Source organism: Alligator mississippiensis, chromosome 5 (genome assembly GCF_030867095.1).
Source record: "Alligator mississippiensis isolate rAllMis1 chromosome 5, rAllMis1, whole genome shotgun sequence".
NCBI lineage: Eukaryota > Metazoa > Chordata > Crocodylia > Alligatoridae > Alligator > Alligator mississippiensis.
In genome coordinates, this window is record NC_081828.1 from 129,317,849 (window position 1) to 129,345,196 (window position 27,348).

The 27,348-nt window shown below is 41.0% G+C and overlaps 1 protein-coding gene across 6 annotated transcripts in view; it reads right to left on the reverse strand.

The window, feature by feature from the left end:
- The window catches only part of BBS9 (Bardet-Biedl syndrome 9), a 478,425-nt gene that overhangs the window by 386,546 nt on the left and 64,531 nt on the right, over nucleotides 1-27,348 (reverse strand). For all 6 annotated transcript variants that reach the window (XM_019483427.2, XM_019483428.2, XM_014602583.3 and 3 more), the window contains 3 exons: nucleotides 21,492-21,576; nucleotides 18,752-18,935; nucleotides 16,567-16,696 (listed from right to left, as the gene is read on the reverse strand). In XM_019483427.2, coding sequence (XP_019338972.1) covers nucleotides 16,567-16,696; nucleotides 18,752-18,935; nucleotides 21,492-21,576 — 399 coding nt within the window. The remainder of the gene's footprint in view (nucleotides 1-16,566; nucleotides 16,697-18,751; nucleotides 18,936-21,491; nucleotides 21,577-27,348) is intronic.

Here is a 27,348-nt window from a genome sequence, read left to right on the forward strand (position 1 = left end):
TCTGAAGATTCAATGCTGACTTAGAGAATCAGCGATTCAGCCACAGACACAGCTTTAAATGTTTTTACTACATACTTTGAGGTACCAGGTGTGGCTTGTGAATGCTGAGATGCTGGGGTGGATGGAGTGCCCCACAGGAGCGTGGGGGGGTGGCCCCCGCATGCTTGGTGGTGAACCCAGAAGTGGTCCACCAGCGAGCGTGCTGGGGAGCCCCCCGCACCCTCCCGGCTTGGTGATCAGTCGCGGAAGGACCACAAGTGCCCCCCCAGCCCCAGGAGGCAACAGTTGCTGAGCTTGGGGAGTTGCAGGGGGGCTCCCCTGCATGCTCCCTGGCAGACCCAGAAGTGGACCAGAAGTGCTTCTGGTTCACTTCCAAGTCTGCTGCCGAGCATGCTCAGAACTCCTGTGGGATGCTCCATATGCTCCACCATGTCAGCATTTACAAGCTGCCTGGTACCTTGAGGTATGTAGAAAAAACATTTAAAGCTGTGTCTATGTCCGAATTGCTGAATCCTTCCGAATCAATTCAGCGGGTTCCAGTTCGATTTGGAGAGGTTAAATTGAATCAGGGACCAAAGCTTCGCACAGCCCTAGTGAATAGGTTGTGCACTACTACTGTTCAGCCCTAGTGAATAGGTTGTGCACTACTACTATTCAGCCCTAGTAAATATGTTGTGCACAGCCCTAGTGAATAGGTTGTGCACAGCCAAAGCTTCGCACAGCCCTAGCAAATAGGTTGTGCACCTATCTTTGTAGAAAGGTGAATTTCACCACTTGTGGGGAAGAGGGAAGGCAGAAAAGACTAGTCAGCAGATTAAAGTGTCAACTTTCAGTCATGGATTTTAAGGGACTGCTACTTAAGGAGGTACATGAACTATATAGTTAAAGAAAACTTTTAAAAAGTGAGATGGAGTCTGATAGTATCACATTAGGATGCAAAGCATAAAGGCCAAATAAATGAAAAATTAACAACTAACTCCATGAATCTGCACTTCCTATTCTGCACAAAACATGGAAAAAATGTTCAAAAGAAGTTGGACAAAAGCAGATGCACGAAGCAAAAGCAGAATATGGCTAAAATGATTATCTAGAATGCTTGCTGACTCTCCAGCTCATACCTCCAACAAATCAAATCTAGAGCTCAGGTGGATGATTGGAAACAAATGTGCAACTGTAACCTTTTTCAGTAATGTGATTTTTGCATCTTTTGTTGATTACAACAATACTATTCATTATTCAGACAACAATGCAACGCTGATTTAAAATAAGCTGCCTACAAACAAGCCATACTAACATGCCAAATCAGATAAAGGATTTTGTTGTAGGGCATCTCCAGACACCTTCAGTCTTCATAGTTCACTTACTTAGGTTATATATTCTTTGTCCAGAAGGTCAAAGGCTGTCCAATGAACAATGAAAAAGCATGAATCTCTCCAAAGGTCAGGGGGAAAAAAGTGATGCAGGTTAGAGTTTCATTTTCCCTTTTTCCTGCCAAGTTAAAAAAAAATATCCTGCCAAGTTTGGGTCAAGGATTACTACTGCCACCTGCTGGTAATCACAATATGTTTTCAGGATAGCACTTGAAACAAAAGACAGCCAAATAACATTAACTTGTAAATATGAAATGTCTCCTGTTTCACATTAAACAAGAGGTATTTTTAAAGGCCAATTAGTGTAACAGCTTGACAATCTATACACAATGAAATTCTAGAAATTCAGTACTGTGCATCTGTTTAATATTTTCAATTGATTCTTAAGTTATGGAACAACAGATAACACTAGCAGAACAGGCAAGATATCTTAAGCCTATATTACAAGTTGAACAGATGCAATTAAGATTTTTCTGAGCCATCCAAATTAAAGAGAGTGTTTTTATTTTTAAATTTAATCAGATGAAGAGAGTGTCTTCCTTAAGAGGTACTAAAAATCTCTTAGAATAAAATGTTATCTTTAAATAATATGTATTTTAATACCACAACATTTTTGGCACAAACTGCCACAGTAGGATAAATGCAGGAAATCCAAAGTTAGGGGCAATGCAGTACTAAGTTTTCAATTACCATTTCTTTTTTTTCCTCATCCACACAAGATAGGTGGGTAAGAAAGGCTTGATCTTGCAAAAATAAAACTAAAATGAAGGATGAGTCTTAAGCCTAAATTCTAAAATACAATTAATTCAGCAGACAGTCTACAACCTCCTCTTCACTTATAGTTGGAACCCAATAGCTAAGAGGAACAGCTGTACTAACTAAGTAGAAGTGGGTATGCAGTCAGATAAGCAAGCTTGATGGCTCTAAACAAGAGCAAAGCCTTCAGCTTAGCCCTTCAAGAAAAAAGGGAAAAAGAATAATTATTGTTCATTTTCCAGGGGTGGATCCAGGATTTCCTAGTGATGTGTGCAAGAGGCAGATACCCCGCTGCTCCCAACATCATCCCCCAACCAGTGCAGGTGCTATGGCAGTCTCAGGACATTAGGACCCTAAAGCAAGTAAAAAGCCCCCCTTCCCTTGCCCTTTGTGCTCAAAGGCACATCCCAGCCCCTCCCCTCCCTTTCCTGCCTTCCCTCACTTGCTGCTGCTGCTTTCCCTGCTGTCCTGGGGGGAAGGAGGAAACTCCACAGGTTTCTGCCTGCCCCAGCTGGGCTGTATTGGGGGTGGGCTCTGCTGGGGACAGGAACCAGACAGTGGCAGCAGGGATGGGAAGCAGAGCTCCCCCTTCCCACACCTGCTCCTAGAGGTTCAGGCTGGGGAGAGTAAACTACTCTCCTAGCGTGCTGTTGCCACAGTCCCCATTGCCCGTTGAACCCAGTCTTTGTGCAGCCTGGCTGGGGTGAGCACAAGTAGCTCTTGTGCTTCCCCACCCCTGGGACAGCAGGAAAAACAGCAGAAGGGGACAAGGGCTAGAAACTAGAACAGATATTCTGTGATATGCAATAAAAATGAGCATATTTTGGCAACACTGACAGATGCTTAACTCCACACACTGTCCCTTTTAAGTCTTCTGGCTCTCTAGAAAGTTTTTAGTCATGAATGGGTACTAGCAATATGTACTGCTAGGCACATATAATGTTTGCCGGATCAGGGCCCTAGTTAGGTGAAGAGAGACACCATATATTTTGTAGCACTGTAAACTGGTTAAATTAAAAAGTTTCTTCAAAGTATCCTTTAAAATGGCAATATTTTATACTGCCATCTCCTGCCAACATAGTAGTAACAATGATGAAAAATATAAATTTAATTATGTTCTTTTCTTTTTTTTTTTTACTTTAATAAACATTTCCTTAAAGGAGGCTTGGTTTAAAATGGAAAGAGGTTTCTAGAATCACTGTGTTTAGCTTCTCTGTAAGAATGTGCTGCCTGATCTGAAAACTTAAATAAAAAGATATAGCTGTGCGTCATAACTGGCATCACTTCTGTTAGAGCCTCTCTATACAAAAAAAAAAGGAAAAATCTTTCAGCAAACTATAAACTTTGATTCCTGCAGTTTTCTTTCCATAAAACCATGTAATAAGTGTTAAGTTTTGCTGTTTTTATATGCAAGTTTTGCAATTTTTATATGGTGATTCTTTAACAGTTGTGGTAGTTGTGGTGATGTCAGTTATAATAAGGGATAACAGATGGGTTGGAATGAAGAACAAAGTATTTTCTAGCATCTGGATAGCTCCAGAAAGTGAATGAGCAGGGCTTTTATCCTTAACTCCACCCACTACTGCCTTCTACGCGACTGCATTTTTACATCTTTCAAAAATTCAGTTATAATCTTTCTTCATATTATTCTAGTTAAATTTCCTCTTGTGCCTTTTTGCTGCTTAGATGGACACAGCTGCCCAGAACACATTTACCCATCTACACAGTATGCTACATTTTTGAAGAAGAAAACATGCCTTAACTTCACCTTTGATGCACAATCAGAATAATATTTTCTCAATCGCTGATTAATCACAGATACTAATTTTCTTTTAAAAATAGTGAAAGCTGAAACTTCAAAAAGCCAACATAAATTTAGAACTGCTTCAGGGTCCTTAACTACAGTATTTTGATTTCATACAAAAGCACTAGTCAAACTGTTGGTCAGCCTGGGGAGTGTGCTGCACATGTCATGCGGGGCCCATCTGAGGCATGTGCTGCACAGACTCCTATTCCTTCCCTTCCACCCATGCCTGTGCTTGCTCCCCTTCCATCTGTCCCCCCTGCCACTTGTCCCACTGTACCCTTCCCCACCCCTCTCCTCCATCCATGCCTATGCCTGCACACCACCACTTACCTTCTGGGCAACTCTGGCAGCAGCTCCAGGGAAGGCAGCAGCAATGGAGGCCCTGCCTAGTCCTGGCCCCAGCCTGGCCAGGCAGAAGCAGGGGCGGCAATTCCAGACCCAGTCAGATCAGGGCCAGAGGAGCCCTGCACTTCCTGAAAGCCACAAACCATGGGTCACCACTGTGCACCTGCCCCCACCACGAGGTCTTCCCCTAGCACCTCCCAACACCAGTTTCTGCCATCTGCCCTGGGCTGGTACTCAAATCTAAGAAAGACTTTCTCTCCCTACTTCTCCATGTTGATTCAGGGGGAAAAAACCTCATCTTGCATTCAAGTAAATATGGTAGTACTCATATGCATAAGACAGGGACACACACACACACACACACACACTTATGTAACTTCTTCTGGGAATCAGTTGGCTGCAACAAAGGCTGGGTTCAATTTTGGGGTACTAATTATATTTTTCCTTGGCTCAAGCCTTCAAATAGATAGCTAGCTAACTAGCTAGGGCACAGTGTAAGATTGTATGCAAGTTCTTTCCACTTTCTCTCTTCAGTGTGGCTATTGAAGAAAATACACACTTTACTCACCTGAATCAAAAAAATTAAATAAGAATAACGAATTATTTAAAAATATTGTTATTAGGCAGCACTCAAAAATAATTGAATAATTACTAGATTAATTAAACAATCTTACCGGAAAGTAGTGGGGGGGGGGGTTGTTGTTTGTTTTTTGAAGCATTGTTACATACTAAAATAACTTGACAGTCAGCTTTACTCAAGAGCAACACACTATTCTTCTTCTTTTTTTTAATTTTAATTTCTCAACCTTGGGGAGAAAGAACCAGTTTGTTGGGAGGAAGGGGGGGCAGGGGAGGAGCAGGAAGGGAAGAAGAACTGACAGAAGCATTAGGTTAGAGAAAGCTGCATAATCCTAAATTCATCCCTCCCCTTTGCAAACATGTTTTTGAACCTGCAGGTAAATTGGTAGGCAACTCCTTAAAGGAAGCCAGGCATCTGCACTACTTTCATAGTTGTCATGCAGGCAATTCCACAACCAAATCACATTCCAAGAGGAAAAAGCAGGCTGCCTGCTCAAGCTTCCGTCTCTAGGCAATCACCTTACGTCTGGTAATCGCTCACCAGTGCGTGCTCTTTACCTGGGGCTGAAAAACCAGAAACATCTACCAAATTGTTCATTCACCACACATCACAAAGCACCTGGCTAATTCCACAGCGTGCACTTGGAAGGAAAGATTTCTTCAAAACCTATGGACATCAAATGGGATTTTATAGCATGCAATGACAAAGCTTGTTATAAAATGATGTGGTCCTTTTGTAATTTCTATTACAGGACAAATGGAAAACAACTGTGTGTAGACAACATTTAAGCTACTAATAAGGCAAAAGGAGATAATATAGTCAGAGACAACCGTCCTGCATCTCTTGTGACCAAAAAACTAGAAATAAGAAAAAGTTTGTTTCTCACTGTAATAGTAAAACAAAAACTTCAGATGTAATAATTTTGTTTTCCGTCATCTAACAAAAAGTTGAAAAATAACATGCAATACAGACGGATTCATTCTTTCAGCCAACCTTTTTAAAGTTATACAGCAGTCATGGTATTTTTATATTTGGACCTATAAACATAAGTCTCCATCCATACAAAGGTTTTACTATATTACTTGTATCCTCAATTAACTCTCTCCTTGGGAGAATCCTTAAGGAAAACAAATGTCAGCATGATCCAAAATATGAACAAAGCTATTCTATGATTGTGCATGGGGCACACATGGCATAGGGAGAAGATGTGCACATGAAGTACAGTAGAGTAGCACAGAGGTCATGGTTCACACCACTAATGTAGAAAACGTACAGGGGTACAAATGTCTTGAAGATTAACAGAATTAAGTGAGAATACAAACATTAAAGGCCAACTGAGATGCATTCAGTGTCATCTACTTCGGGAAGTGATGATAAAAAAAGACTGAACACATGACTTTCAGGCACCGGAGTCAATTTGTAGATCTGGTAAGTAACGGAGAAATAAAATGTTTACAAACTGATGAAATAACAGTTAATACAGAAACATGGAATGTAACAATATCATTTTACAGGATAATTATTGAGAATGGAAGAATAATTACACTTGAAATCTAATACAGCATTAAAGTGTGATTAAGCCTTTTAACTGGCACTTTTTCAAGTATGTTTACAAATTAAAATTGTCTTTTTCAACTGAAATAAGCATACAAAGATATACATATTCTATCTTAACACAATTTTAAAATGCTGTATGTAGGAATATATTTTAAAATTCTGATTTTTTTTCCCCTCTTGAAGGTAATACATTACTTAGTCTTCATAAAATACACTATTCTGTTACCAAGTAAAAATGATATTTACTTGTTAGGTAAGTGAAAGCAGAAGCATGTACTTTAGAAACTTTCACCAACTTGTCCATGCCTGTCATCCCCTAATAGTAAGGAGCACTGAACATTTTAAGAAGGTATGTACTTAATTCTGTGGGTTTTCTTTTACATTTGCTTCAGCAGAATCTCTCTGCCATGAAGGGCAAGTCCAGTGCTTTCACTCATGAATGAAAACTACCTATAAACGCCTCATAAAAAAGGAACTCTGTGACCAAACTGTAACTCTCAGATGACCCAAGTGTGAGACAAACAGAATACCCCAAGAAAATCTTTGCATTTTTTTGTCCTTTAAACAAGCCACTCTACTGGTAAACATATACAACCAAATCCTGAGCTGTGCTTTTCCAGTTCGGACCTTCCAGTCAATTCTTAGTACAATAGTACTTTAACAACTTCATTTTGAAATAAGCAATGCATTAAAAAAAAAAACTGACTGAAAAAATGAGCGTCTCAAAAGTAGAAAAGTAAAATGAAATGGAAAAATTTACACCGCCAAAACAAAAATTTCCTTTAAACCTTGAAAGGAAGTAAGATTCTTGTCAGAAGGCTTCTTAAGGGAACACAAAAACAGACCAGCAATTTTTCCTTCTCCAAGGATATGTCATCTTTTCGCAAATCCAAGACAAGGTCCGTACCCCCATGTCCTGCCCATCAGCATGTGGGAGAAATACCTTGCTTTGGATCCGAGTACCAAACCGGGGCAGGTGGCAGCTCAGCTCCAGGTTTGGCCCTGAGCTCTGGGCTAAAGCCAGAACTGAGCCACTGCCTGCCCCAGACAGGGTTGGCTCATTTTACATTGGAGGGGTCTCACAAACCAGGACAGCATGGGCAAAAGTGGGAGAGGATGGGGGAAACCCACATGTGCAGCACAGGGGAAGCTCACTGGAAACTGAGCAGCCTGCTCCTGTCCTGCCTTACCTTCTGCTTTGGTTCCAGGCCCTCCAGCTCTGAGCTGCTGCCGCTTATCCCTAGCCAGCCAGGGCCACTGCTGCTGCTGCTGCTGATTGCCCCAGAACTGGAGCAAAACTGCAGCAGAAGGTAAGCAGCAAGGAAGGGGGCAACCACATGGGAACAGGCAGCAGGGGTCAGGCACTGGTGGGGGGGCAAGAGCCAAGGGACCAGATGGCAGGCACAGACATGGGAAAACAAGTGGGGGGGGGAACAACAGGGTGTAGGGGGACTTGAGGAGGAAGTTTTGAAGGGGTAGGAGGCAGGGGGTATATGGCAAAAGAGAAGGCAGCAGGGGAACATACATGGGGGAATGGGGAGAGCAGGGCAAGGAGCAGGGATCTAGTCCCTTGTCCCTTGCTGTTGCTTTCTCCACCACAGCAGTGGAGGGGTACAAATTTAAGACAACCCCCAATAATTAGATTCTAATAATTTTCCATGTATAGAATCCAATTATTGGAGGGTCATCTTAAATGTTATAGTCATCTTGGATTCAGATAAAAATGGTACTCAAGCTTTTCTTGTGTAAAATTGAGTAGCTAGAAAGATATCCCAGCACCTTAAGGGTGAAAATTAGTGGCAACAGACATTAACAAAACGGATGCAAATTTGCAAAAGAAAGCAAATGGAGAAAAATGTAGGGGTTGTTTGGAATGGGAGGGCAGGAAAAATAATGCAAAGTGAAGGCATTTTGTATACCCAAGTATAGTGCAATAAGCTTGACAGACATTCAAAAATAACCAAAAAAGTAAATTAAGAACTGGTCAGCTTAAAGGGATATTCAAGAAACAAGCTCCATGAGTGTGGGTGCATATGTTCTATTGGAAAAACAGGTTTTGTAGTGTAGAGAAATCAAAGTGGAATTCCCTCCTTGAGATTAAGCTATTACACTTTATGAGTGAAGACCACATAGCTACTTTTACAGATGTCTGTGATGGAAATAACTCTGTGGCAAGCAATCTCAGCTGCTTTGCCTTGGATTAGGAAGGTATGTCAAGGTATACTCAGGGTTCAGGCAGGCCAGGCCAGGCCATGGCAATACAATCAGAGAGACATTTAAAACATGGTCCACTTATAACAGTATTGCCAAGTGAATTCATGTCAAATAAAACCAAAAAAGGGTGGGTCTAAGGGTTTTTAGTCTACTTAAAGATAAATGTCAAGGACCTTTTTAAGCCAAGTACATGAAGACAAGATAAGTATTCAGATTATAAGAGTGGGGAAAAAATGCCAGGTAATTTGTTTTTAAAAGATGGCATTCTGCCACCACATTGACAAATAATTTGACATGACTGTGAAACATAGCAATATCCTTAATATGAGGAACAGCAGCCACTAGAGCCTAAAGTTAACCTCAATATATAAACTGAAGTCACTGCCAACAAGGAAATGACCTTCCACAGAGAAATTTGTGCCCATGGAAACTTCAGCCACCTTTGTCAATCCCACACTGATATAGACCTTGACCCTACACAATCAGCTGGAGTTGTATAGATAAAAAGGTGAAGAGGAATCTGCTCTTTAATGCCTCAGAAAGCACCAAGAGTAGCTGAGCTAAACTGCTGAACACAACAGATTACAGGTGATGAAGACAGACCTTTGTATGATGAAGAAGTACAGGGGCCTAAATGAAAAAATGGCTCCAACAGGACAGAGCACTACACATTCCTAATGCACAAAGAACCTGAAACTGCTACCAAAAAACACTGTTGAGCAATTTTGACAGAAACTAAGCATAATAAGACATTCATATTTTTACCCTGCACTAAGTATATATAGAATGGGAGTCCTGAAAGCCTCTATGCACTGTCTTACTTCGCATCTCATTGCTTAATTGTATAATTCAGGGCTGTCTGCAACATCTCAGCAACCAGGGGCTTGCATCCATTGTCTGTGGCTTCCTCAGTGACACAAAGCACACTGTACACACACACCCCTCACTGCAACCCCTTCCCACTGCTGCAGTGCCTCATGCCATAAGGGCTTCTCTGCACCAGGGTTGCCAACTGTCTAAATTCTTGGACAGGCCATAAAAAATTAGGCTAAAAATGCCTGTCCATAAAAATCCATAAACAATGGAGCTATCCATAAAAAATTAAGCAACCAGAGCTTGATTGAAACTCTATCCTGAGAAAAAATCTGGAAACAGTGCTGAAGGACAGACAGAGCACAGCAGTACCTCTTGATGTCTCAGCAGGAGTGCAGCACCTTGAAGGGAGCTCTTACCAGGGCTTTTCTGCCTCACTACAATCTTTGTACCTCTACTCTTCCACTCCCACCAGCCACATGCTGCTGCCGCCGCTATGTCCCATCTGCCTGTAACACTGCTTGCCTCAAGGTTAGGCAGATACTATAGTTCTTCACTGGGAAGTGGTGGGGGTGGCAGATGGGCAGCGGGGTAAGGCTGAGTGTGGGCTTTGGGGTGAAGAAGGAGCAGCATGGTGCAGGGTACAGTTGGGGATTATGTATGCCCCAGGGCCTTCATACAGACTCTAGAGGAACTCTAGTCACAAGTGTGGAAAAGTGCTGCCACACTGGAAGGCACAGAATATACAGCATAAACAAAGTAAACCTATAGATGCACTGGCATTTGCAGATTCACCAGAAAATAATTTTGGATTCGCACATGCAGATACAACATATTCACATCTCACATCTTGTTCCCACCTTTTGAAATGATAAAGGTATAATGCACATCCTGAAGTTCGCTCATGTGGTTTGCACTTCCTTTCTGGGTAACATCGATCACCTTCTTGGCTGTTTTCATAAAAATGTGCTGTACCAAGCACTATGTCAGATTCATGTTCACATTTCCTTCCTGTATAGTGGCCACCATTCTCATGAACATAGTCCTGGGGAAGTGGCCCTTCATCCACACTGGATTCATCCTCAATGGATGTAGGTAGCTCAATATTATTAGGTCCTGGCCAGTTAACATTGCTACTGTATGCGTAGCATTACTGGTTATTGCTGTAGGTTACAAAGCTAATGGATCAACAAATGGGACTCCAGCTGTTGCTGCTGTGCTCTGTCTGGTAGTTATGCCTGTATCTGATAATTGGTGATGGCACCGAATAATATTAGGCACCACTTGTACTGCATAGGCAAAGGACCAATTTGTGTGCTCACAACTGTACACTGCCATTTATTAAGCTCTTTGTAATCATAGGCCAATACTTCTTGGCCTACAGGTCATTGCCGAGGGGTGCCTATTCTCTTTACCATGGCCTGACTTATTTGGCAATTTCTAATATGTTGCTGCTGAGATTCCGGACCATCAACAGCATTGCTGGCATCTCATTCATTGTAGCATACATTGCATTCCAGCATACTAGAAGGTAGCAGGCCATCTTCTGCTGTCTTGACCCTACCTCTTCCTTCATAAATAACATGGCATTTTTGCAAGACTGAGGAAATCATTCAGCTAGCCCATTTGTGGCTGAGTGGTATGGTCCAGAGCTTATATATGCCAGGTGCCATTTTTCTTCATGAACTTTTGAAACACATGTGAACTGAATTTGTGGGCCACTGTCAGTTAAAACTTGTTCTGGCAATCCTGTCCTTACAAACAGACTTGATAATTTTTCTACTGTCTGTGCTGTTGCAATGGTTTTCATACAGAAAACTTCTGACCATTTGGAGTGAGTAACTACTACCACTAGGCACATCATCCCTAAAAGCAGTCCTGAAAAGTCAATATGGAGACACTGGCGGGGTGGTTGGGGGTGGTAATGGCACTGGTTTGGGAATCTTCTGTACCTCTTGGCATCCCATATGTTCCTCAACAAGTTGTTCTATTTGTTGGTCAATACCTGGCCACCATACAAAGCTGCTGGCTAGCGCCTTCACTTTTACAACTTATAGGTAGCTATACATACAGCTTTTCTAAAATTCATGTGTGCAGTTTGCTGGGAAAAACAATACAAATCCCCTACATGACATTCTTGATGGACAGTAAGTACATCTTTGCTTACACAAAAGAGTACTAAATTAGGATTGTCTTTTCAGGGTGGCTTCATACACCTGCACCAGTATGGGATCTTTCTTGGTTTCTTTGCCTAATCATAGGTCATTGTGGCACACTCCAGCTGAAATAAGTTAATAATTTCAGTAGATTCTACTTCTATTGCAGAAGGCTCCTTCCCAGGTAAACAAGAGAGTCCATCAGTATTTCCACGTGTCTCTGTTCTTTTGTACTTGATATCGTAAGTGTAAACGGCTAAAGAGAACCCACTGGTGCATTCATGCCACGCTTGTCCTTTCTTAGGTTGGAGAACAAAAACTAAGGGTTAGTGATCTGTGACAAATGTAAATTTTCTTCATACTGGTTAAAGTTCTTCACTCCCCACACCAAAATTAAATCTTCTTTGTTCACCTGTGCATAATGCCATTCTGCTCCTATGAGTGATTCAGATGCAAAAAGTATGGGCCATTCAGTACCATCATATGCCAAGGTATATGATATATCAGCCATTTATTAATATCCCTTCTAATTGTTGTTTAACTGTTTCTGCAGGGACCTTTGAAAGTGCCTGCATCTTTAAACAATTCCAGTCCATGGGGAATCTCTTTTAACCATTTATGACCCCACAGAGTGGATCGCCCTTTTTCAATGGTGTAAGTCAAGAGATGCCACTTATTATTATATTCTACTGTCCTGACATTACCCCCTTTGGCACAATCTTCTCTTTGCATGTGTTTTTTTAACACTGGTGTCTTCCTTAATTTTATATTTTAAAAGGTTTTTCATATTCTGAATGCGAGATAACAGACACTGCAGAGCCTATATCCAGCCCTATATAAAGGCCTTCCAAATCACCTGGGTTGTTAGCCAGATGGGTAAATTATCACCCTCATCCACATAATATAGGCCCAGACTAGCTATGTCATTCTCACCATATATGTCACTACTGTTCCTACTACATACACCTTTTTATTCACTTTTCTAGACCTTACCTTACTCTCATCTTTTAATTCCTCCATACAAATCTATTGCATCTGTTGCTGCAGTTTTCATAGCTATTCTAATAGCAAAAGCAAGTTAAAGGTGAGCTCTTCCACTGTTAAGAGCTTCCTTTGTATGGCTTCACTAAGTAGCCCACACACAAATCTGTCGCTGAGGGCTACATTAAAATTGCAATGTTCCAACAATTTCCATAACTCTGTTGTAAAAGTGGAAATAGATTCAAGTTCAAATTGATTTCACTTATGAAACCCAAACTTTTCTGCATAATCAACTTGGGGGCAAAGTGCTCTTTGACAATTTTCATTAATTCTTTAAAGGCTCTGTTTGCTGGGTTTTTTGGAGTGAGCAGGCTATGCAGTAATCTTTACGTTTTACCTCCCATCAAACTCAGTAATGAAGGTACATGTTTCCATGGAAGAAATTCATTTACTTAAAAAAATGCTTCAGCCACCATATATACATAGGCCAGTCTTGCAGGATGCTATCATAAGCCTCAATTGTTTCAATTTGAGTAAACATTTTGGGTTCCAACAGATTTCAAGTACTCAATTGAAGCAAATTTCTCAGGTTGATTTTGTGTATTCCATACTCATGAAATCTCATCCTTGTTCCCAGTTGTTATGTTTGTCTCAGAGCATTCATAACTAAGTGACTCCAGCCACAAGTGTGAGACAGAGCATTGTCAGACTAGTAAGTACAATGGTGTCAGACTAGCAGAATATGGTGTAAACAAAGTAAAACTATACATACATTGCCATTAGCACATTCAACAGAAAGTATCTTTAAGTTCAACTGTGCAAATATAACATGCTCACATCTCTCACGTCAAGGTAGGGTGCGGGGGTGAGTGGGGGATCCCTGGGTGGAACAGTATAGTATTAAAACCATTGCCACAGTCAAACATAGATGCCAAGCCAAAAACTTTTTTTTTTGATATTCTGATAAAAAATTTTACCGACAGCCAATATTTTTACTATACTTGGCGTCAAACCACTAAATTAGAACCTAGACTTTGTCCATGGCCTGGCAGAAGGGCTACATTTGCATTATGTAAAACATATCAGTAAAAATACATACAAGTAAAACAATGTGGCTGTCAGTAAAAAGTTTTCAGATGGTCAGAAAAGAAAACACATCTTGCCCAGCATTCTCCTATCACATGGTCTCCCAAGCACTCCCACACGAGGCATCTGGAAGTACTGCTACCATGCATGCTTCCCTACCTTGCAGGGCTACCTAGATCCCACAGCCCCACAGTCCCTGGACATGCTGTCCCATGCCAAGAGGCAAGAAGGTGGGGGAAACCTGGAGGCTCCAACAGCAGCAACAGCTGGACTAATGGGGGGGAGGTACATCCAGGAAGGTGTTAGGGTGGGGAACACAATTTAACCCCTCACCCCTGTTACAGGCATTTAGATAGGTGCTTGCTCTCTCTCACAGCTCCTGAGCGTTTGCTTCATGAACTCAGGCCAAGCTCGAGAACTGTCTTCTTCAAGTGCCTAGGCTTCACCGAAAATGCTTTTCCTTACAGTTCATTTTTGGAGCAGCAGCAAACAGCACTTCAGTGGCTAAGCTGTCCAAGTAAGCACAGCAGTGGAAAAATGCATTTACACTGATATGCACTCTGAAGTACAATAGTTTTGATTAATCCAGACTTTTGCTTTGGGTTTAACCCTCCAAAAAAATCTAGGCAATCCTCTGCCAGGCACACGGGGATTCCACTTTGGTGAAAGGGCTATCATGGAAACTACTATTTCTTACAGTGTAGCAGAGCAAAAATAAAACCAAAAAAAAAACCAAACAAACCTATAAGTAATCAAAGGTCAAATTTCCGTAGCATTTATCAGAATTAAACTGTAATTAAATGTCTACTGCTACTACAAGCTTGAGTCAAAGTATAGGAAAAAAAGTAACATAAACACTCAAATCTCAACCCACAAATTGTTTGTAGCTCATGATTCCAATCAGACATGTTATTGAATTCACTAACAAGGATCGCACAAATTTTACAATGGAAATAATGTCATAAGGGGACATCCATTTCAAATATGTAATTTAGACAACAGAAATCAATAAGCCGAACCAACATCTTACTAGTAAGTACTTAACTGTATTTTGTTTCTGGTTGCTTCCTAAAATTGACAGAGAAATCCAATAGTTTTCTTTGGAATTTAACTCCAGATGTTACTGTGGCAATTATACATTATTTGTATATACCTACCATGATAGGGAAATACTGTCTTTTACATTATTATGAAAAAAAAAAATGAGATCATAATGATTAAAAGGAGGAAAGAGAAAAAAAGTCAGCAAAACAAGTTATTTAAGTAACTGGAATTCTCTGAAAACCCCAAAGGCTTCATCTTGGACACAGACTATCAAGATTAAAAGTGAAGTTTAGAACTTCCTTGATGAAGCAGTCATTATTGTTACTGCCTCAATTGTCACTGTTCCTGCTTTTTCTCTTTCCATTGCTTCCATTTCCTGCACTGCATTAAATGCAAACTATTTGTCTTCATTTCCAAGGCCTTTCATGGCTTAATCCAACTCTAATTTATTACTGAAATATTAACTTCTGCTTCCAATGAGACTATCATTGTTCACTGGTTAAATTTTCAAAGATGCACTCGTGCTTTTTCCCATACTTCTTTTCAAGCAAGGGAATAAACAGCCACATCAACCTCTTTCAGGTCCTTAAAACTCCTCTTTGCCATGATGCCTACAAAGACAAGTTCACAATGATTAGGTCCTTTTTTGCTGATATCATGCTAACTAATATTCTTTCACTATTTCCCCATTCACCCTTTGGTAGATATGTTATCTCTTGTTATCACAAGTTCTCTGTGAGGAAAAAAAATTAAAACTGTCATTTAAAACCCAACACAATGTAAATGTTGACAGCTCCAGATGCTGCAGCAACAATATATCAGTTGATGCTTTTTTCTATTATTTAAACAGATAATCTTACTTTGTCATTCTCGCTATATTAAAACCTCATGGATATCTGAGTGTGGTCAAGTCTACTGATAGCAACATACATCAATGATTGCTGTCCACACTAATCCCAAATCCTAATTTGTAGAAAGGATAAAAAGATCTGCATTTTTTTCCAAATGCAGTTCTGGTGTAAGGAAAAGCAAGACAAAGGCAAAAAACAAAAGGCTTCTAGATATCAGACAGAAAAAAATAGAAATAATCTTTTAATAGTTTTTAAGCAAAACTCAGATAAAAGAGATGTTCCCACAGAGGCTAACTTCAGAAGTCAATTTTGGATTAGTCAAGGGAGTTAAATTTTTCAAGTGCATCACATTTAACAGAAATCACTAGCCTCATTTTCTCAGATTCCACCAACTGTGACAAAGGTCCAGTGACAAGGTCCAGCACTAACCAGAGTGTCAGTTTCTATCCTGATTTTTTTTAGTCTCTTTCCTTAACCACCACTATCCCATTAATATTTTACTTGCAGATTTTCTTCCCCTGCTGAACATGAAAGTTGGAAGAATTCAAACTAACTTCAGTACCAACTTTAGAAAATAATAATGCAGAGTAGACAGTAAAACAAGTTCTGGAATGTATCTGCAATTAGACTAATAAGCGAGAATAAATTCTCATAGAAACTCTCAAACTTGTCTAGAAAGGTCTTCCTAGAGACTGAAGTGGCCACTTTTCATTCTTTTACAGAATAAACTATTTTGTCAGATACCAAGCCGAGTTCTATCTTCATGTACAATAATATAAATCCAAACTAAGACCAATTATTTTTACAGAATTACTTCAGATTTAACAGCGTTAACTAGCTCAATAAATATATTGTACACTATATAACAATTTAACTCTTTCCTTCTACAAACAACCTTCTTTGTTAAATACTACAGAACTGTTTGCTATTCCCTGTATATGATTATTTTGAGGGAAGGCGAGGGGGAGATAAACCTAAAATGTTTAGCTTTTCTGATGTTACTTACTGTAAACAGCACACTTTCACTGCCACAGGAGTGTGAGGAAGCTGAGTGGCCCATTTCAGTGTCACATCTTGATAAACAAGCAGCATGTTATTATGGTTCCCAATCAGAGTGTTTATTGTTCCCTCAGTCACTATGAAAGGTATAAAAAAAATTTTAAAGATGATGGATTTGTTCAAGAATCTCCTTTCAGAGGTTTACAACACACACACACATATTTGCTATAGTTGTGTATAAATCTAAATGTTTTCCTTTTTCATTTAAATTTTAAAAGGTCAGAGCAAAGAAAATTATACTGACAATAACCAAAGTCATGTAATTAATCATGAACACTAATTCCCATTATGTATTATGCATCTCTAACATATGACAACATTCCAAAGTTCTAGCCAGTCCTACTAAGTAATTTGAAACATGAGTCTCCATCACCAGATGAGCATACTAGGGTAGACCGGGCACAAAGCAGACACTGGTTAATTAAATTAATCAACTGAAAATTCAATGAATTCATAAGAAAGACATTGGGAATTATTTATTATATTTTTATTACCCTATTTACTGAATTAGAAGATGAGGTTTTTCCCATTTAACATGGGGGGGCGGAAAGCCCCCATAAAAATTGAGCCTTAAAATCAAGCACAAGACAGTGGGGAGGCAGGCAGCTGCTACAGCTCTGGCTTCAGCCTGGGTTTGGAGCTGGAACTGAAGGTGGAGTTTGCAGCCACCTGCACCCCGCCACCCCACTGCCTCTGCACGTCCTGACGCTCTTCCCACACAGTCCCAGTCTTCCCCAATGTCACTTCTCCCTCTCTCTCCATCTCTGCCCCACTCCTCCTTACTGTTGTCTCCATACTGGTAGGCTCAGTCCCTGCTGCAGCCAAGGGCATGGAGTGTGGCTCCAGCCCAGCCCCCATAGCAGTGGCACAGAGCCGGCACTGCTGTTCTAGGCCAGCCCCATAGCAGCAGGCCTGGCTCCCCACCACAGCAGCAGGGCCAGCCTGGAACAGCAGTGCCAACTTCAGACCACTGCTAGGGTGCAGGCTGGAGTCACACTCCATGTCTCAAGCTGCAGCAGAGATGAAGCCTGCTGGCACGGAGCAAAGGCAAGCAGGGAGGACGGGTGGAGGAGCAGTGAAAGGAGGAAGGAGAGTGGGGACCTAAGGTCATGGGTAGCAGAAGTAGCACGGAGATTGGAGGGGGGAATTGAGGCAGCAAGTCGGGGAGTGGGGGGGAGAGAGAGCAGGCACAATGGGGGAGGCTAAGTGGGATGGAAACAGGCAGCATGGGCCAAGCTGCCCTCTCATCTGCCCTACTGCCTCCACCACTCTGTCTCCCACTGCCTACCCCATTAATGCCCCCCCTCATCACCTCTCCCCCCACCACCTGCAGTAGTGGGGAGGGGGGTGACAAACAAATTTAAAATCCTCCAATAATTAGAATCCAAACATGGAAAATTATAATAAATTCATAAATTTTCTGTGTGGAATCTAATTACTGGGGGGGGTCATCTTACATTCAGGGTCATCTTGTATTCTAGTAAATATGGTAATAAAAATGTAATTTTAAGCCAGAAATTTAAAAAGTAAATAAAAATTACTATGATACTATTTACAAAATTCAAATAAATGAACTTAATATACAATGTTAAAAGTTATCCAGAACTTAAAAATAAACTTGTTGCAATTTAATTTATACCACGCAACAGTGACCTTCTTCTGGAATATTCTGGGGAGGTAATTTTGGCACCAATATATAACTATAGATTGTTAATAATGATCCAAGTCAATCTGACAAATAAACTTTATACTAATAAGCAACCAAATCAAATCAGTTCACAAAATGTTTGTCAATGTATGCTGCCAGTTCTTGTATGCTTGGTTCAAAAGAGCCCTGAATAATTTATTGCTCTTGGCTGTCTTGAACCTTGGCTGTCTTGAACCTTACCTAATCTTGGTAAAGAAAAAAAAAAGGGGGGGGGGTGGGGAGGGGAACAATATTTCCACTGTATATTCGCTAAAAAAAGAAGTATGATTCAGTTAAAAAATGGAAGGTACTATTCTGAATTTTATGTAAACTTTTCTATTAATCCAGAATATATTTATAAAGGTACTTTTCCCAGTGAAAAAAAAATCTTAGCTTTAAGCATAACGAAGCCAAAGCTTCTGAGTTAAATGTTTCTTTTACAAACCTGAACAATAAGGAAGGAAGCAACTTGGACTGTAATCAAGTTTTTTCATGAATCGAATTTGCCCATTATCCTTAAGGCAAAAGAAGTTTCTCTCACCAAGCACAAAAAGAGTGGAAACCATCTGATTAAAAGAGACAACACGTATATCCAGTGCTTGCTCTCCAATATTTAAAACCCAATCCACCTTGAAAAGGAATAAAAAGACATAAATTAAGGATCATATCACAGTAATACCAGTATCAAAAGACATATGACGACAGTTCAGTCTACTTAAAATGAATTTGCAGAAATGCTGGTGAAGATAAAATGGGAGAAATGTTTTGGATGGGAGTAGTAAAATATTTGCAACAATTATTTCCACATTTGGTGCAGTATTTTCTAGTTTATAAGATGCACCTGTGAAGAGACACCCCACAAAAAGAGAATGACATTGTGGGAGAAGGTTTTAAAATTAAATTTGATTAAATTTGTCAACCTTTATCAAAAAGATTTCAATTTTTTCTTGTAGAGTTTTGTTGCACGAAATGCACCTTACTCTGATAACTTCATTTTTGAGAAAATAAGGTCTTGTACATTGGATAAATACAGAGTTTGTTTTCAGGTTGACTGGAATGATCATGGAATTTTTACCATTCCTTAACCATACAACACAACTGGGGAAACCAGGAAAAATAAACCCCAAATCCTTTAATGAAAATATTAAAGGAAATATTTGCTAAGCAACATATCATGTAAGTTTTTTTATTCAAATTTTAAAATATGCACATTGTCCAAAATGAAAAATTTGAATTCTGAAAATTAAGTACAAGAGCACAGCCACAATAACCACTTAAATGTGCCATACCTTGGTATATCTTTAGGTGCTGACATACTGTCACAACTTGTTTTTCAGCTCCTATGCCAAATGTTAACCAAACAAATCCAAATATGAAAAAACTACCTACAGGAAGATGCAGTTTCTAAAATTAATAAAGGTTCTCAACTGTCCCATCTTCCTTCATTTTACTTCACTATTTTCCACCAATTTAAATTAACAAAGTTAGGGTCTGGACTCAAAGGACCATACTACATAATAAAAGTGGAGCAGACATAATATCCATAGCCCAACTTTGTCATAGTTAATCATTTGAATCCAGGGCAAAGTTACCCCTTCAAAAATATGTGGTAACTTCACATGAAAACTTAGCTGGCACATAGCACTTTGCTTATATCATAATCATTTTTATCCTGGGACAGCTCTTACTCAGTGCAAGATGATTTCCTGGCACCTTGTGGCAAGGTACTATAACAGTGCATACTTATAGGACTGTAGTTGGAATTGCTAGTCACATATTCACTCCTTACCATGAAATAAATTTAACATAGAGTAAAATTCAGGGACAATTACTGCATACTTATTTTTACACAAGTGTAACAATGAGTAATGTATTTCATTAGGCCACATGTCCAAGCCCTTAAACATATTCTGTCACAGGCATACTGGTAGATTTAGGATAAATCTACGATTCTATGCAATTTGCTTCAATGATTTTTTCCTATTTTAGATTCAAAGTCTATCCATTTAATTTATGCTATATTGGAGGGAACATATAAACTTGTATACAAGAGTTACACTGGCTTCTAAATGCATTTGAAAGTACTGACAAATGTATATATTGATAAGACATTCAAGTTATGACAGTTTCAAAGACCAAAGGTAACATTTTATGGATTATTGTAGTTGGCCAAACAGTTCTCAATGCAGGACCACAGAGACTGAAATTCATTCCCAAACCATTTAAAATAACCTGGTTCTGTTAGCCTCTGAAAATTATTCAAGATACATTGATTTCCCCAGGCCTCTGAGTAATTCATTCAGCAGTCTGAGTACCAGCTATATGGGAAATATCTTAATAAACACTATCAGCAGAAGAAAAAAAGAAGCTGTACAGAAACACTAACTGTAATTTGGCGATTTTTAGAAGCATAACAAAAGCAGTTAAAAATGGATTTGAAATTAAAAACACACCCTTAAAATGTTGCTCAAATAGTTTACCACATTCCAACTTAACCTTTGAAATGGACAAACATTAATAAGAAATTAGTCCCTTTCACTGTTAATTTCTCCTTTCGTAAATGTAGGAATAATGGCCTCAAGCTGCAGGAGAGGAGGTTTAAATTGCAGATTAGGAGGAACTTTCTGAAAGTGCAAGTGGTCAAGCAATGGAACAAGCTACTTAGAGAAATTGTAGAATCTCCATCTCTGGAAATTTTCAAGATCAGATTAGTCTAACATTTGACTGGGATAGTTTAATCAGGGATAATCCTGCCTTGAGCAGGAAGCTGGACTAGATGACCTCCTGAGGTCCCTTTTTTCCTATGATCCTATAAAACAGAGAACATGATAAATATTTAGGACTTAATCCAAATCCAAATAAAATGTATTGGAGTCTTTTCATTATCTTTCTTAGAAATTAATTTAGGTTATTAGTGACCAGACACTGTCTCAGTTTTTCAGTTAGTCTTCTCTCTAAAAGTGTAACAAATCTGACCAGTAGTGGTGGCTAGACTGCCAGCATCAGCAGCCATCAAACCTTTTCTCTAAGTCAGTGCCCAGGGCTGGTGTCCCACTTGCCCACTCCTAGTGAAACTACATCTTTCCTCTTTTTACGTATATATAGTATAGCTTTATGTATGTTTTACATAAAAAGTAAATAGTATGTTTTAATAGTATATTTTCTGTAAAACCAACAGGTCTCACCACAAGTCTTTTTCCAGAACTATGTTTTTGCTGCTCTGTCTCGTGTCTTTCATCAGCATCTGTTGCAAATGCAAGTACTTGATATCTGTAAAAGAACAAAAATAGTATCTTTGTAGTTTCAGTTTTATATAAAACATGCAAAAATATATTATTGTATAACAAATACACGATGACCACCCCCCCCCCCCAAAACACTGTCAAAAAATTTACTGCAGGATTTACCTATTAATAGCAACAGTCTTAAAATGCATATTGCTATCATACAATTTCTAGACGCATGTTCAAGCAGGATTTAATGCATGCTTTAATGTTCCAATGTTATCTGTTAATAGTGGAAATTATTTTAAAACTTTGTAATGGATTTTTTTTATGTCAAAACTGCAATTTAAAAAAAAAAGAAATTACAAATTTTAGAAGTGTTGGTTGTAAGTGAAAAACACAAAAATATATATTTTATCAGCAAGGATCCAGGTTTGTCTTTTGCAGTGGAAAAACGTGGATTTTCTCATTTAAAGAAAGGAGAAACCCGCAAGAAACCACAGGTTTCTCCTTGCAGGACGGCAGAGTTCCAGCCTGCAAGGGGCTGCTTGGGGCTAACAAGAGCAGGACGCAAGGGGCGCCACATGCATGTGTGCGCACCTACACATGCACGTGGCTAGCAATACAGCCAAACAGCAGTGAAAAGTAGCTCCCCCAGCTACTTCCAGATAAGTTTATGGTGGGGAAGGAAGGGGCTCTAGGCGGTGTGTGGGGGTAGGGGGCATAGGTGACAGATAGCTGTTGGCCACAGTGAGGGAGGGAGTGGGGAAGGGTTGGCGGCTGGGGCCCCACCCAGCTAAGGCAGTGCATGGATCCTAGGGCAGGAATGTGCAGCCGAGGGGCCCAGCTGGGGAGTAGGACAGAGCCATGGGAGGCTTGTTCGGGGATGGGGGGGGAGTTGGTGGGGCACAGTTGGCTCCCTGCCACTGCACGCACTCCCAGGGGGGGGTCAAGCACCAGAGACAATGCATCAGGGAGCATGGGGGGGGCGGGGCACATGCCCCCCCCAGATTTATGCATGGGGAAGGGGAAGATGCAGGCTGCCTGCTGTGGGGCTCAGGGCTCCCTGCCCTGCTGCCCTCCCCATGGCCCACCAGGCAAGATCAATCGTGGGACAACGGAGCAGGGCAGGGAGCCCCAGTGGTGCTGCCACCAGAAGTCCCATGCCAGCCGTCCCACCAAGGTGAGCCACCCCCTTCCTACCCCACTATCTCCTGCAAATGGCAGCCAGTGACATGGCACTGCTGCCCGGCTCTGGCTGGTATCCATGGGGCAGGGAGCGGGCAAGATGCAACCCTGGGTCCCATAGCTCTGGCAGCTGGGGTCCCCTCCAGCAGGGCTGGGGAGGCAGGGGGCTATGAGAGGGTGTAGGTTGAGAGTGAGGGACACTGGTAGGGCCAGGAGGCTGCTTGTGAGGAGTGAGAGGCACTGGCAGGGCTGGGGGGCAGTGGCTTGGAAGTGATGGGCAATGGCATGGGCAAGGCTGCTCAGTGCCACAAAGCAGCAGGGAGAGACACCTACAGCTGGACCACAATGTGGTGAGCAAAGGAGGCAGGGGGAGCCCTAATTTTTCACGATAAAAAAAATTGTGTCCTACTAATACCTATATAGTGGTGTTTGAGTTTAATCATGGGAAAATGTTTTTTTAATCAGAGAATTTATGTTTATCAGAGAATTTACGATTTTTAAACAGAAAACCAGGATCCCGGCTAATCATGGTACCTTATAGACATACTACTTAAATCAGGACCAAATTCTATCACAGGAAGCTTATGTCTGTACGTTGACATGAACCACATGAAACCTTCAGGGGCTGACAAGTGACTAATAGATTAATTAGCCTAAGGTTGCTGTGACTGGGCAACACTGCATAACATAAAAAAGGTGATCAGAAGTGGCTGATAAATATTCACATGATGGACACTAAGCTCCTTGCATCTGGGACCATCTTTTTACTCCCTTTGTAAAGCATCTTGCATAGAGTCTTGGTCCATGACTTAGGGACCAGGTACCATGATAAATCAGGATGTGCAAAGAAAGAATGTTTGTCTCCCTCCAGAATGTCAGGGAGGACTTGGTCAAAGTTGGCATAGAATTCCTCCTTGGTTTCATAGACAGTGTCAAGAGTCAGAGCATATGTGTTGATGGAAGTAGCATATTGGCTCCCTGCCAGTTTGAGATGGAAAATCATAAGTTGCTCACTGACACCGATAAGGGACTTGTTGAGTTGGTTTAAATTCATTCTTGATGGCAAAACCAACTCTGTGAAACTAGCATTCTCCTTCCTGTTTACCCTTCCAGAAGGAGGTATAACTGACTTAATCTTCTCAGCAATTTCAACATCAGTCAGAAGGAATCTGAGCCTCTAGAACAGAACCATAGGCACAGGAGTAGGAAAGGTCAACTCCAGTGACATCCTCCTCTTGACCAAATGTACGGAACATAGGTCAAGAGGAGGATGTCACTGGAGTTGACCTTTCCTACTCCTGTGCCTATGGTTCTGTTCCAGAGGCTCAGATTCCTTTTGACTGATGTTGAAATTGCTGAGAAGAATAAGTCAGTTATTGTAGTGTATGACAATTTCCTTCCTGAGTTGGTCTCTTTTGGAGTAGAGTAGGTGAAGTAGATGATTTCTAATTTTCTCTGAAGTTCTTCTGCATAGCTGGGAAGCATATCTGGAGTTGTGTGTAGTAGTCAGGGGATTGTAGATGTTTAGTCCTCGGGGAATGAAGTTGTGTTTCTTGCAAAGGCTTAGAAAATATATGTCGCTGTTAAGTCTGGCTTCCTTCTTTTTCATGTTGTACAGTTTCCATTTCAAACAGCTGAATTCGATATCTTCCATGTTGTCGGGGTTTAGGTTGTAGCCGTGTTGGTCTAAGGACATAGGCAGACAAGGTTCCTTGGGTGAATTTTATATCTTTTATTAGACCAACCCAAATGGTTGGAGAATAGTTGTTAAGCAAGCTTTCGGGTTCAAAAACCCTTCGTCAGGCTAAGGAAGCTTCAGCAGTTGGTGTGTGCTCTTCCTGGATGGAATGAAAAGTAAACAAGCCAGGGGCTGGGCTGGGGAGTCAGTTGCCAGACAAATTGTAATGTATCAAAAATCCAATGTCTATGTTTAGTCCATGATCTCTAGTATCCAGCAGGTTGATGAAATGGAGCTCATAGGCTCGTCTCTGGGAAGTGTTGTGTAAGTTTCCCTTGAGGATCAGGACTGAGAGATTGGAGAGAGAGTGGCCCTCCTAAAGGAAGCCAAGAGACAGCTCTCTGACACCACCTACTACAAAGAACTACAAGAAGATCCTACTCCCCTTTTCACCAAAAAACTCAACAATACCATCAAATCATTTCCATCAAGATTACAAGAAAAACTACAGACCTTGATCCCCCTGCTACCTAGCCCGGGGACTTTTTACATGCTCCCTAAAATCCACAAACAAAACCCTGGCAGACCTATCATATCCAACCATGGGACCCTAACTGAGGAAATATCTGGTTTTGTTGAATCCATCCTAAAACCGCCTGTCATCCACAGAGCAAGTTTTGTCCAAGACACTACAGACTTGCTACGGAAACTTAAAAACATAGACCACCTTCCCAGCAACACACTCCTAGCCACCATGGACGTTACCAGCCTATATACCAACATCCCACACCAGGATGGCATCCAAGCCTGCCTTACATATCTACAGGAACAAGATTACAACCCAGAATACAGACCCAAAGATATCACTGAGCTAATACACTTCATCCTCACACACAACAATTTCACTTTTAATAATCAACACTTCTTCCAGATGATGGGAACAGCTATGGGCACTAAAATAGCGCCACAGTATGCCAACCTTTTTATGAGCCACCTGGAAGAAGACTTCCTCAAGAACTGCACCATCAAACCCTTGCTGTACTTACGATATATCGATGACATCTTCATCATTTGGAGTGAGAACTGGGAATCTCTGATTGAGTTCCATCAGAAATTCAACAGTCACCATCCCTCCATCCGACTTTCTTTAGAATATTCCAGCACCAACATCTCCTTTTTAGACACAAAGATCAGTATCCAGAAGGGTAAAATACAGACCACAGTATACAAGAAACCCACAGACCAACATACATATCTGCACAGAACCAGCAATCACCCGAAACACACCAAAAAAGCTGTGATATACAGCCAAGCCCTCAGATACCACCGCATTTGTACTGAAGAGAACACCCGGGATCGCCACCTCACCAATCTTAAAAAGGCTTTCACCCAGCAAGGACGCTCCTCCAGAGAGGTAGATCTCACGTTTGAAAGAGCCACCTGGATACCACGTAAAGAACTGCTGCAGTACAGAAGAAAAACACCCACAAATCGCACACCGCTGGTTATGATGTATCACCCCTCCCTTGAACCTGTACGGAAAATCATCAAAAAATTGCAACCCATATTACAAAGAGACCCTAATTCTTAAAAAGATATTCCCAGAGCCACCCATCCTAGCCTTCAGACAAGCACTGAACCTCGCCAACCTCATCACCAGAAGCAAACTTCCTCAAGCCCAGAACACACCAAAAGGATCCAGACCGTGCCAGGACAAGAAATGCAAAACCTGCCAACACATCTCCGCCACCCCCACAATTACTACACCCCACAACAGAGCCATCAGCATCCCAGGATCTTACAGCTGCACCTCCAGAAATGTAATATACCTCATCCAATGCACCAAATGCCCTGATGGAAGATATGTAGGAAAGACCAAACAACAACTGCGCACCAGAATGAATGCACACCGGAAATCCATCAAAGACAGAAACACTCAATTACCGGTAGGGGCACATTTCTCACAGGAGGACCACTCTCTCTCCAATCTCTCAGTCCTGATCCTCAAGGGAAACTTACACAACACTTCCCAGAGACGAGCCTATGAGCTCCATTTCATCAACCTGCTGGATACTAGAGATCAGGGACTAAACATAGACATTGGATTTTTGATACATTACAATCTGCCTGGCAACTGACTTCCCAGCCCAGCCCCTGGCTTGTTTACTTTTCATTCCATCCAGGAAGAGCACACACCAACTGCTGAAGCTTGCTTAGCCTGACGAAGGGTTTTTGAACCCGAAAGCTTGCTTAAGAACTATTCTCCAACCATTTGGGTTGGTCTAGTAAAAGATATCAAATTCACCCAAGGAACCCTGTCTGCAAATAGACAGGCACTATCAGGAAACATCACAGCTGGTTTGATGAGAATGATCGAAAAATCCAATAGCTGATCAACTGCAAGCACAAGACCTTTTGTGCTTGGCAAAATAACATCAACACCAAGCAAAGGAAATTGAATCTCCAACAAGCCAAGACAGAGGTCCAAAGGAGGACCCTGTGATATGAAGAACAGATGGTGGGAAGACAAGCCAAAAAAGATTCAACATCTTGCTGACATCCACAATACATGTGGTCTTTTCAATGTCACCTAGGCCATCTATGGTCTGAGGACTTGGGGATCAACCCCCTTGAGACCTCAGGATAGAAAAGACCTGATGATCAAGGAAAGGGAATCCCTCAATGCCTGTTGGAAGGAAGATTTTGAAGACATTCTTAATTGAGACTCTGTTGTTGATGAGATTGCTCTCAACTCGATCCTGCAACACACAGTCAGAGATGATCACAGAATCCCTCCAACCCTTGATAAGGTAAGGAAAGCCACCAAGCAAATGAAGAACAACAAGGCATCTGGAGATGATGGAATCACCACTGAAATCTTCAAGCAGGGGGACAGGAGCTCACATCACAGTTCCATGACCACATATTAAGTATTTGAAATGATGAGGAAAT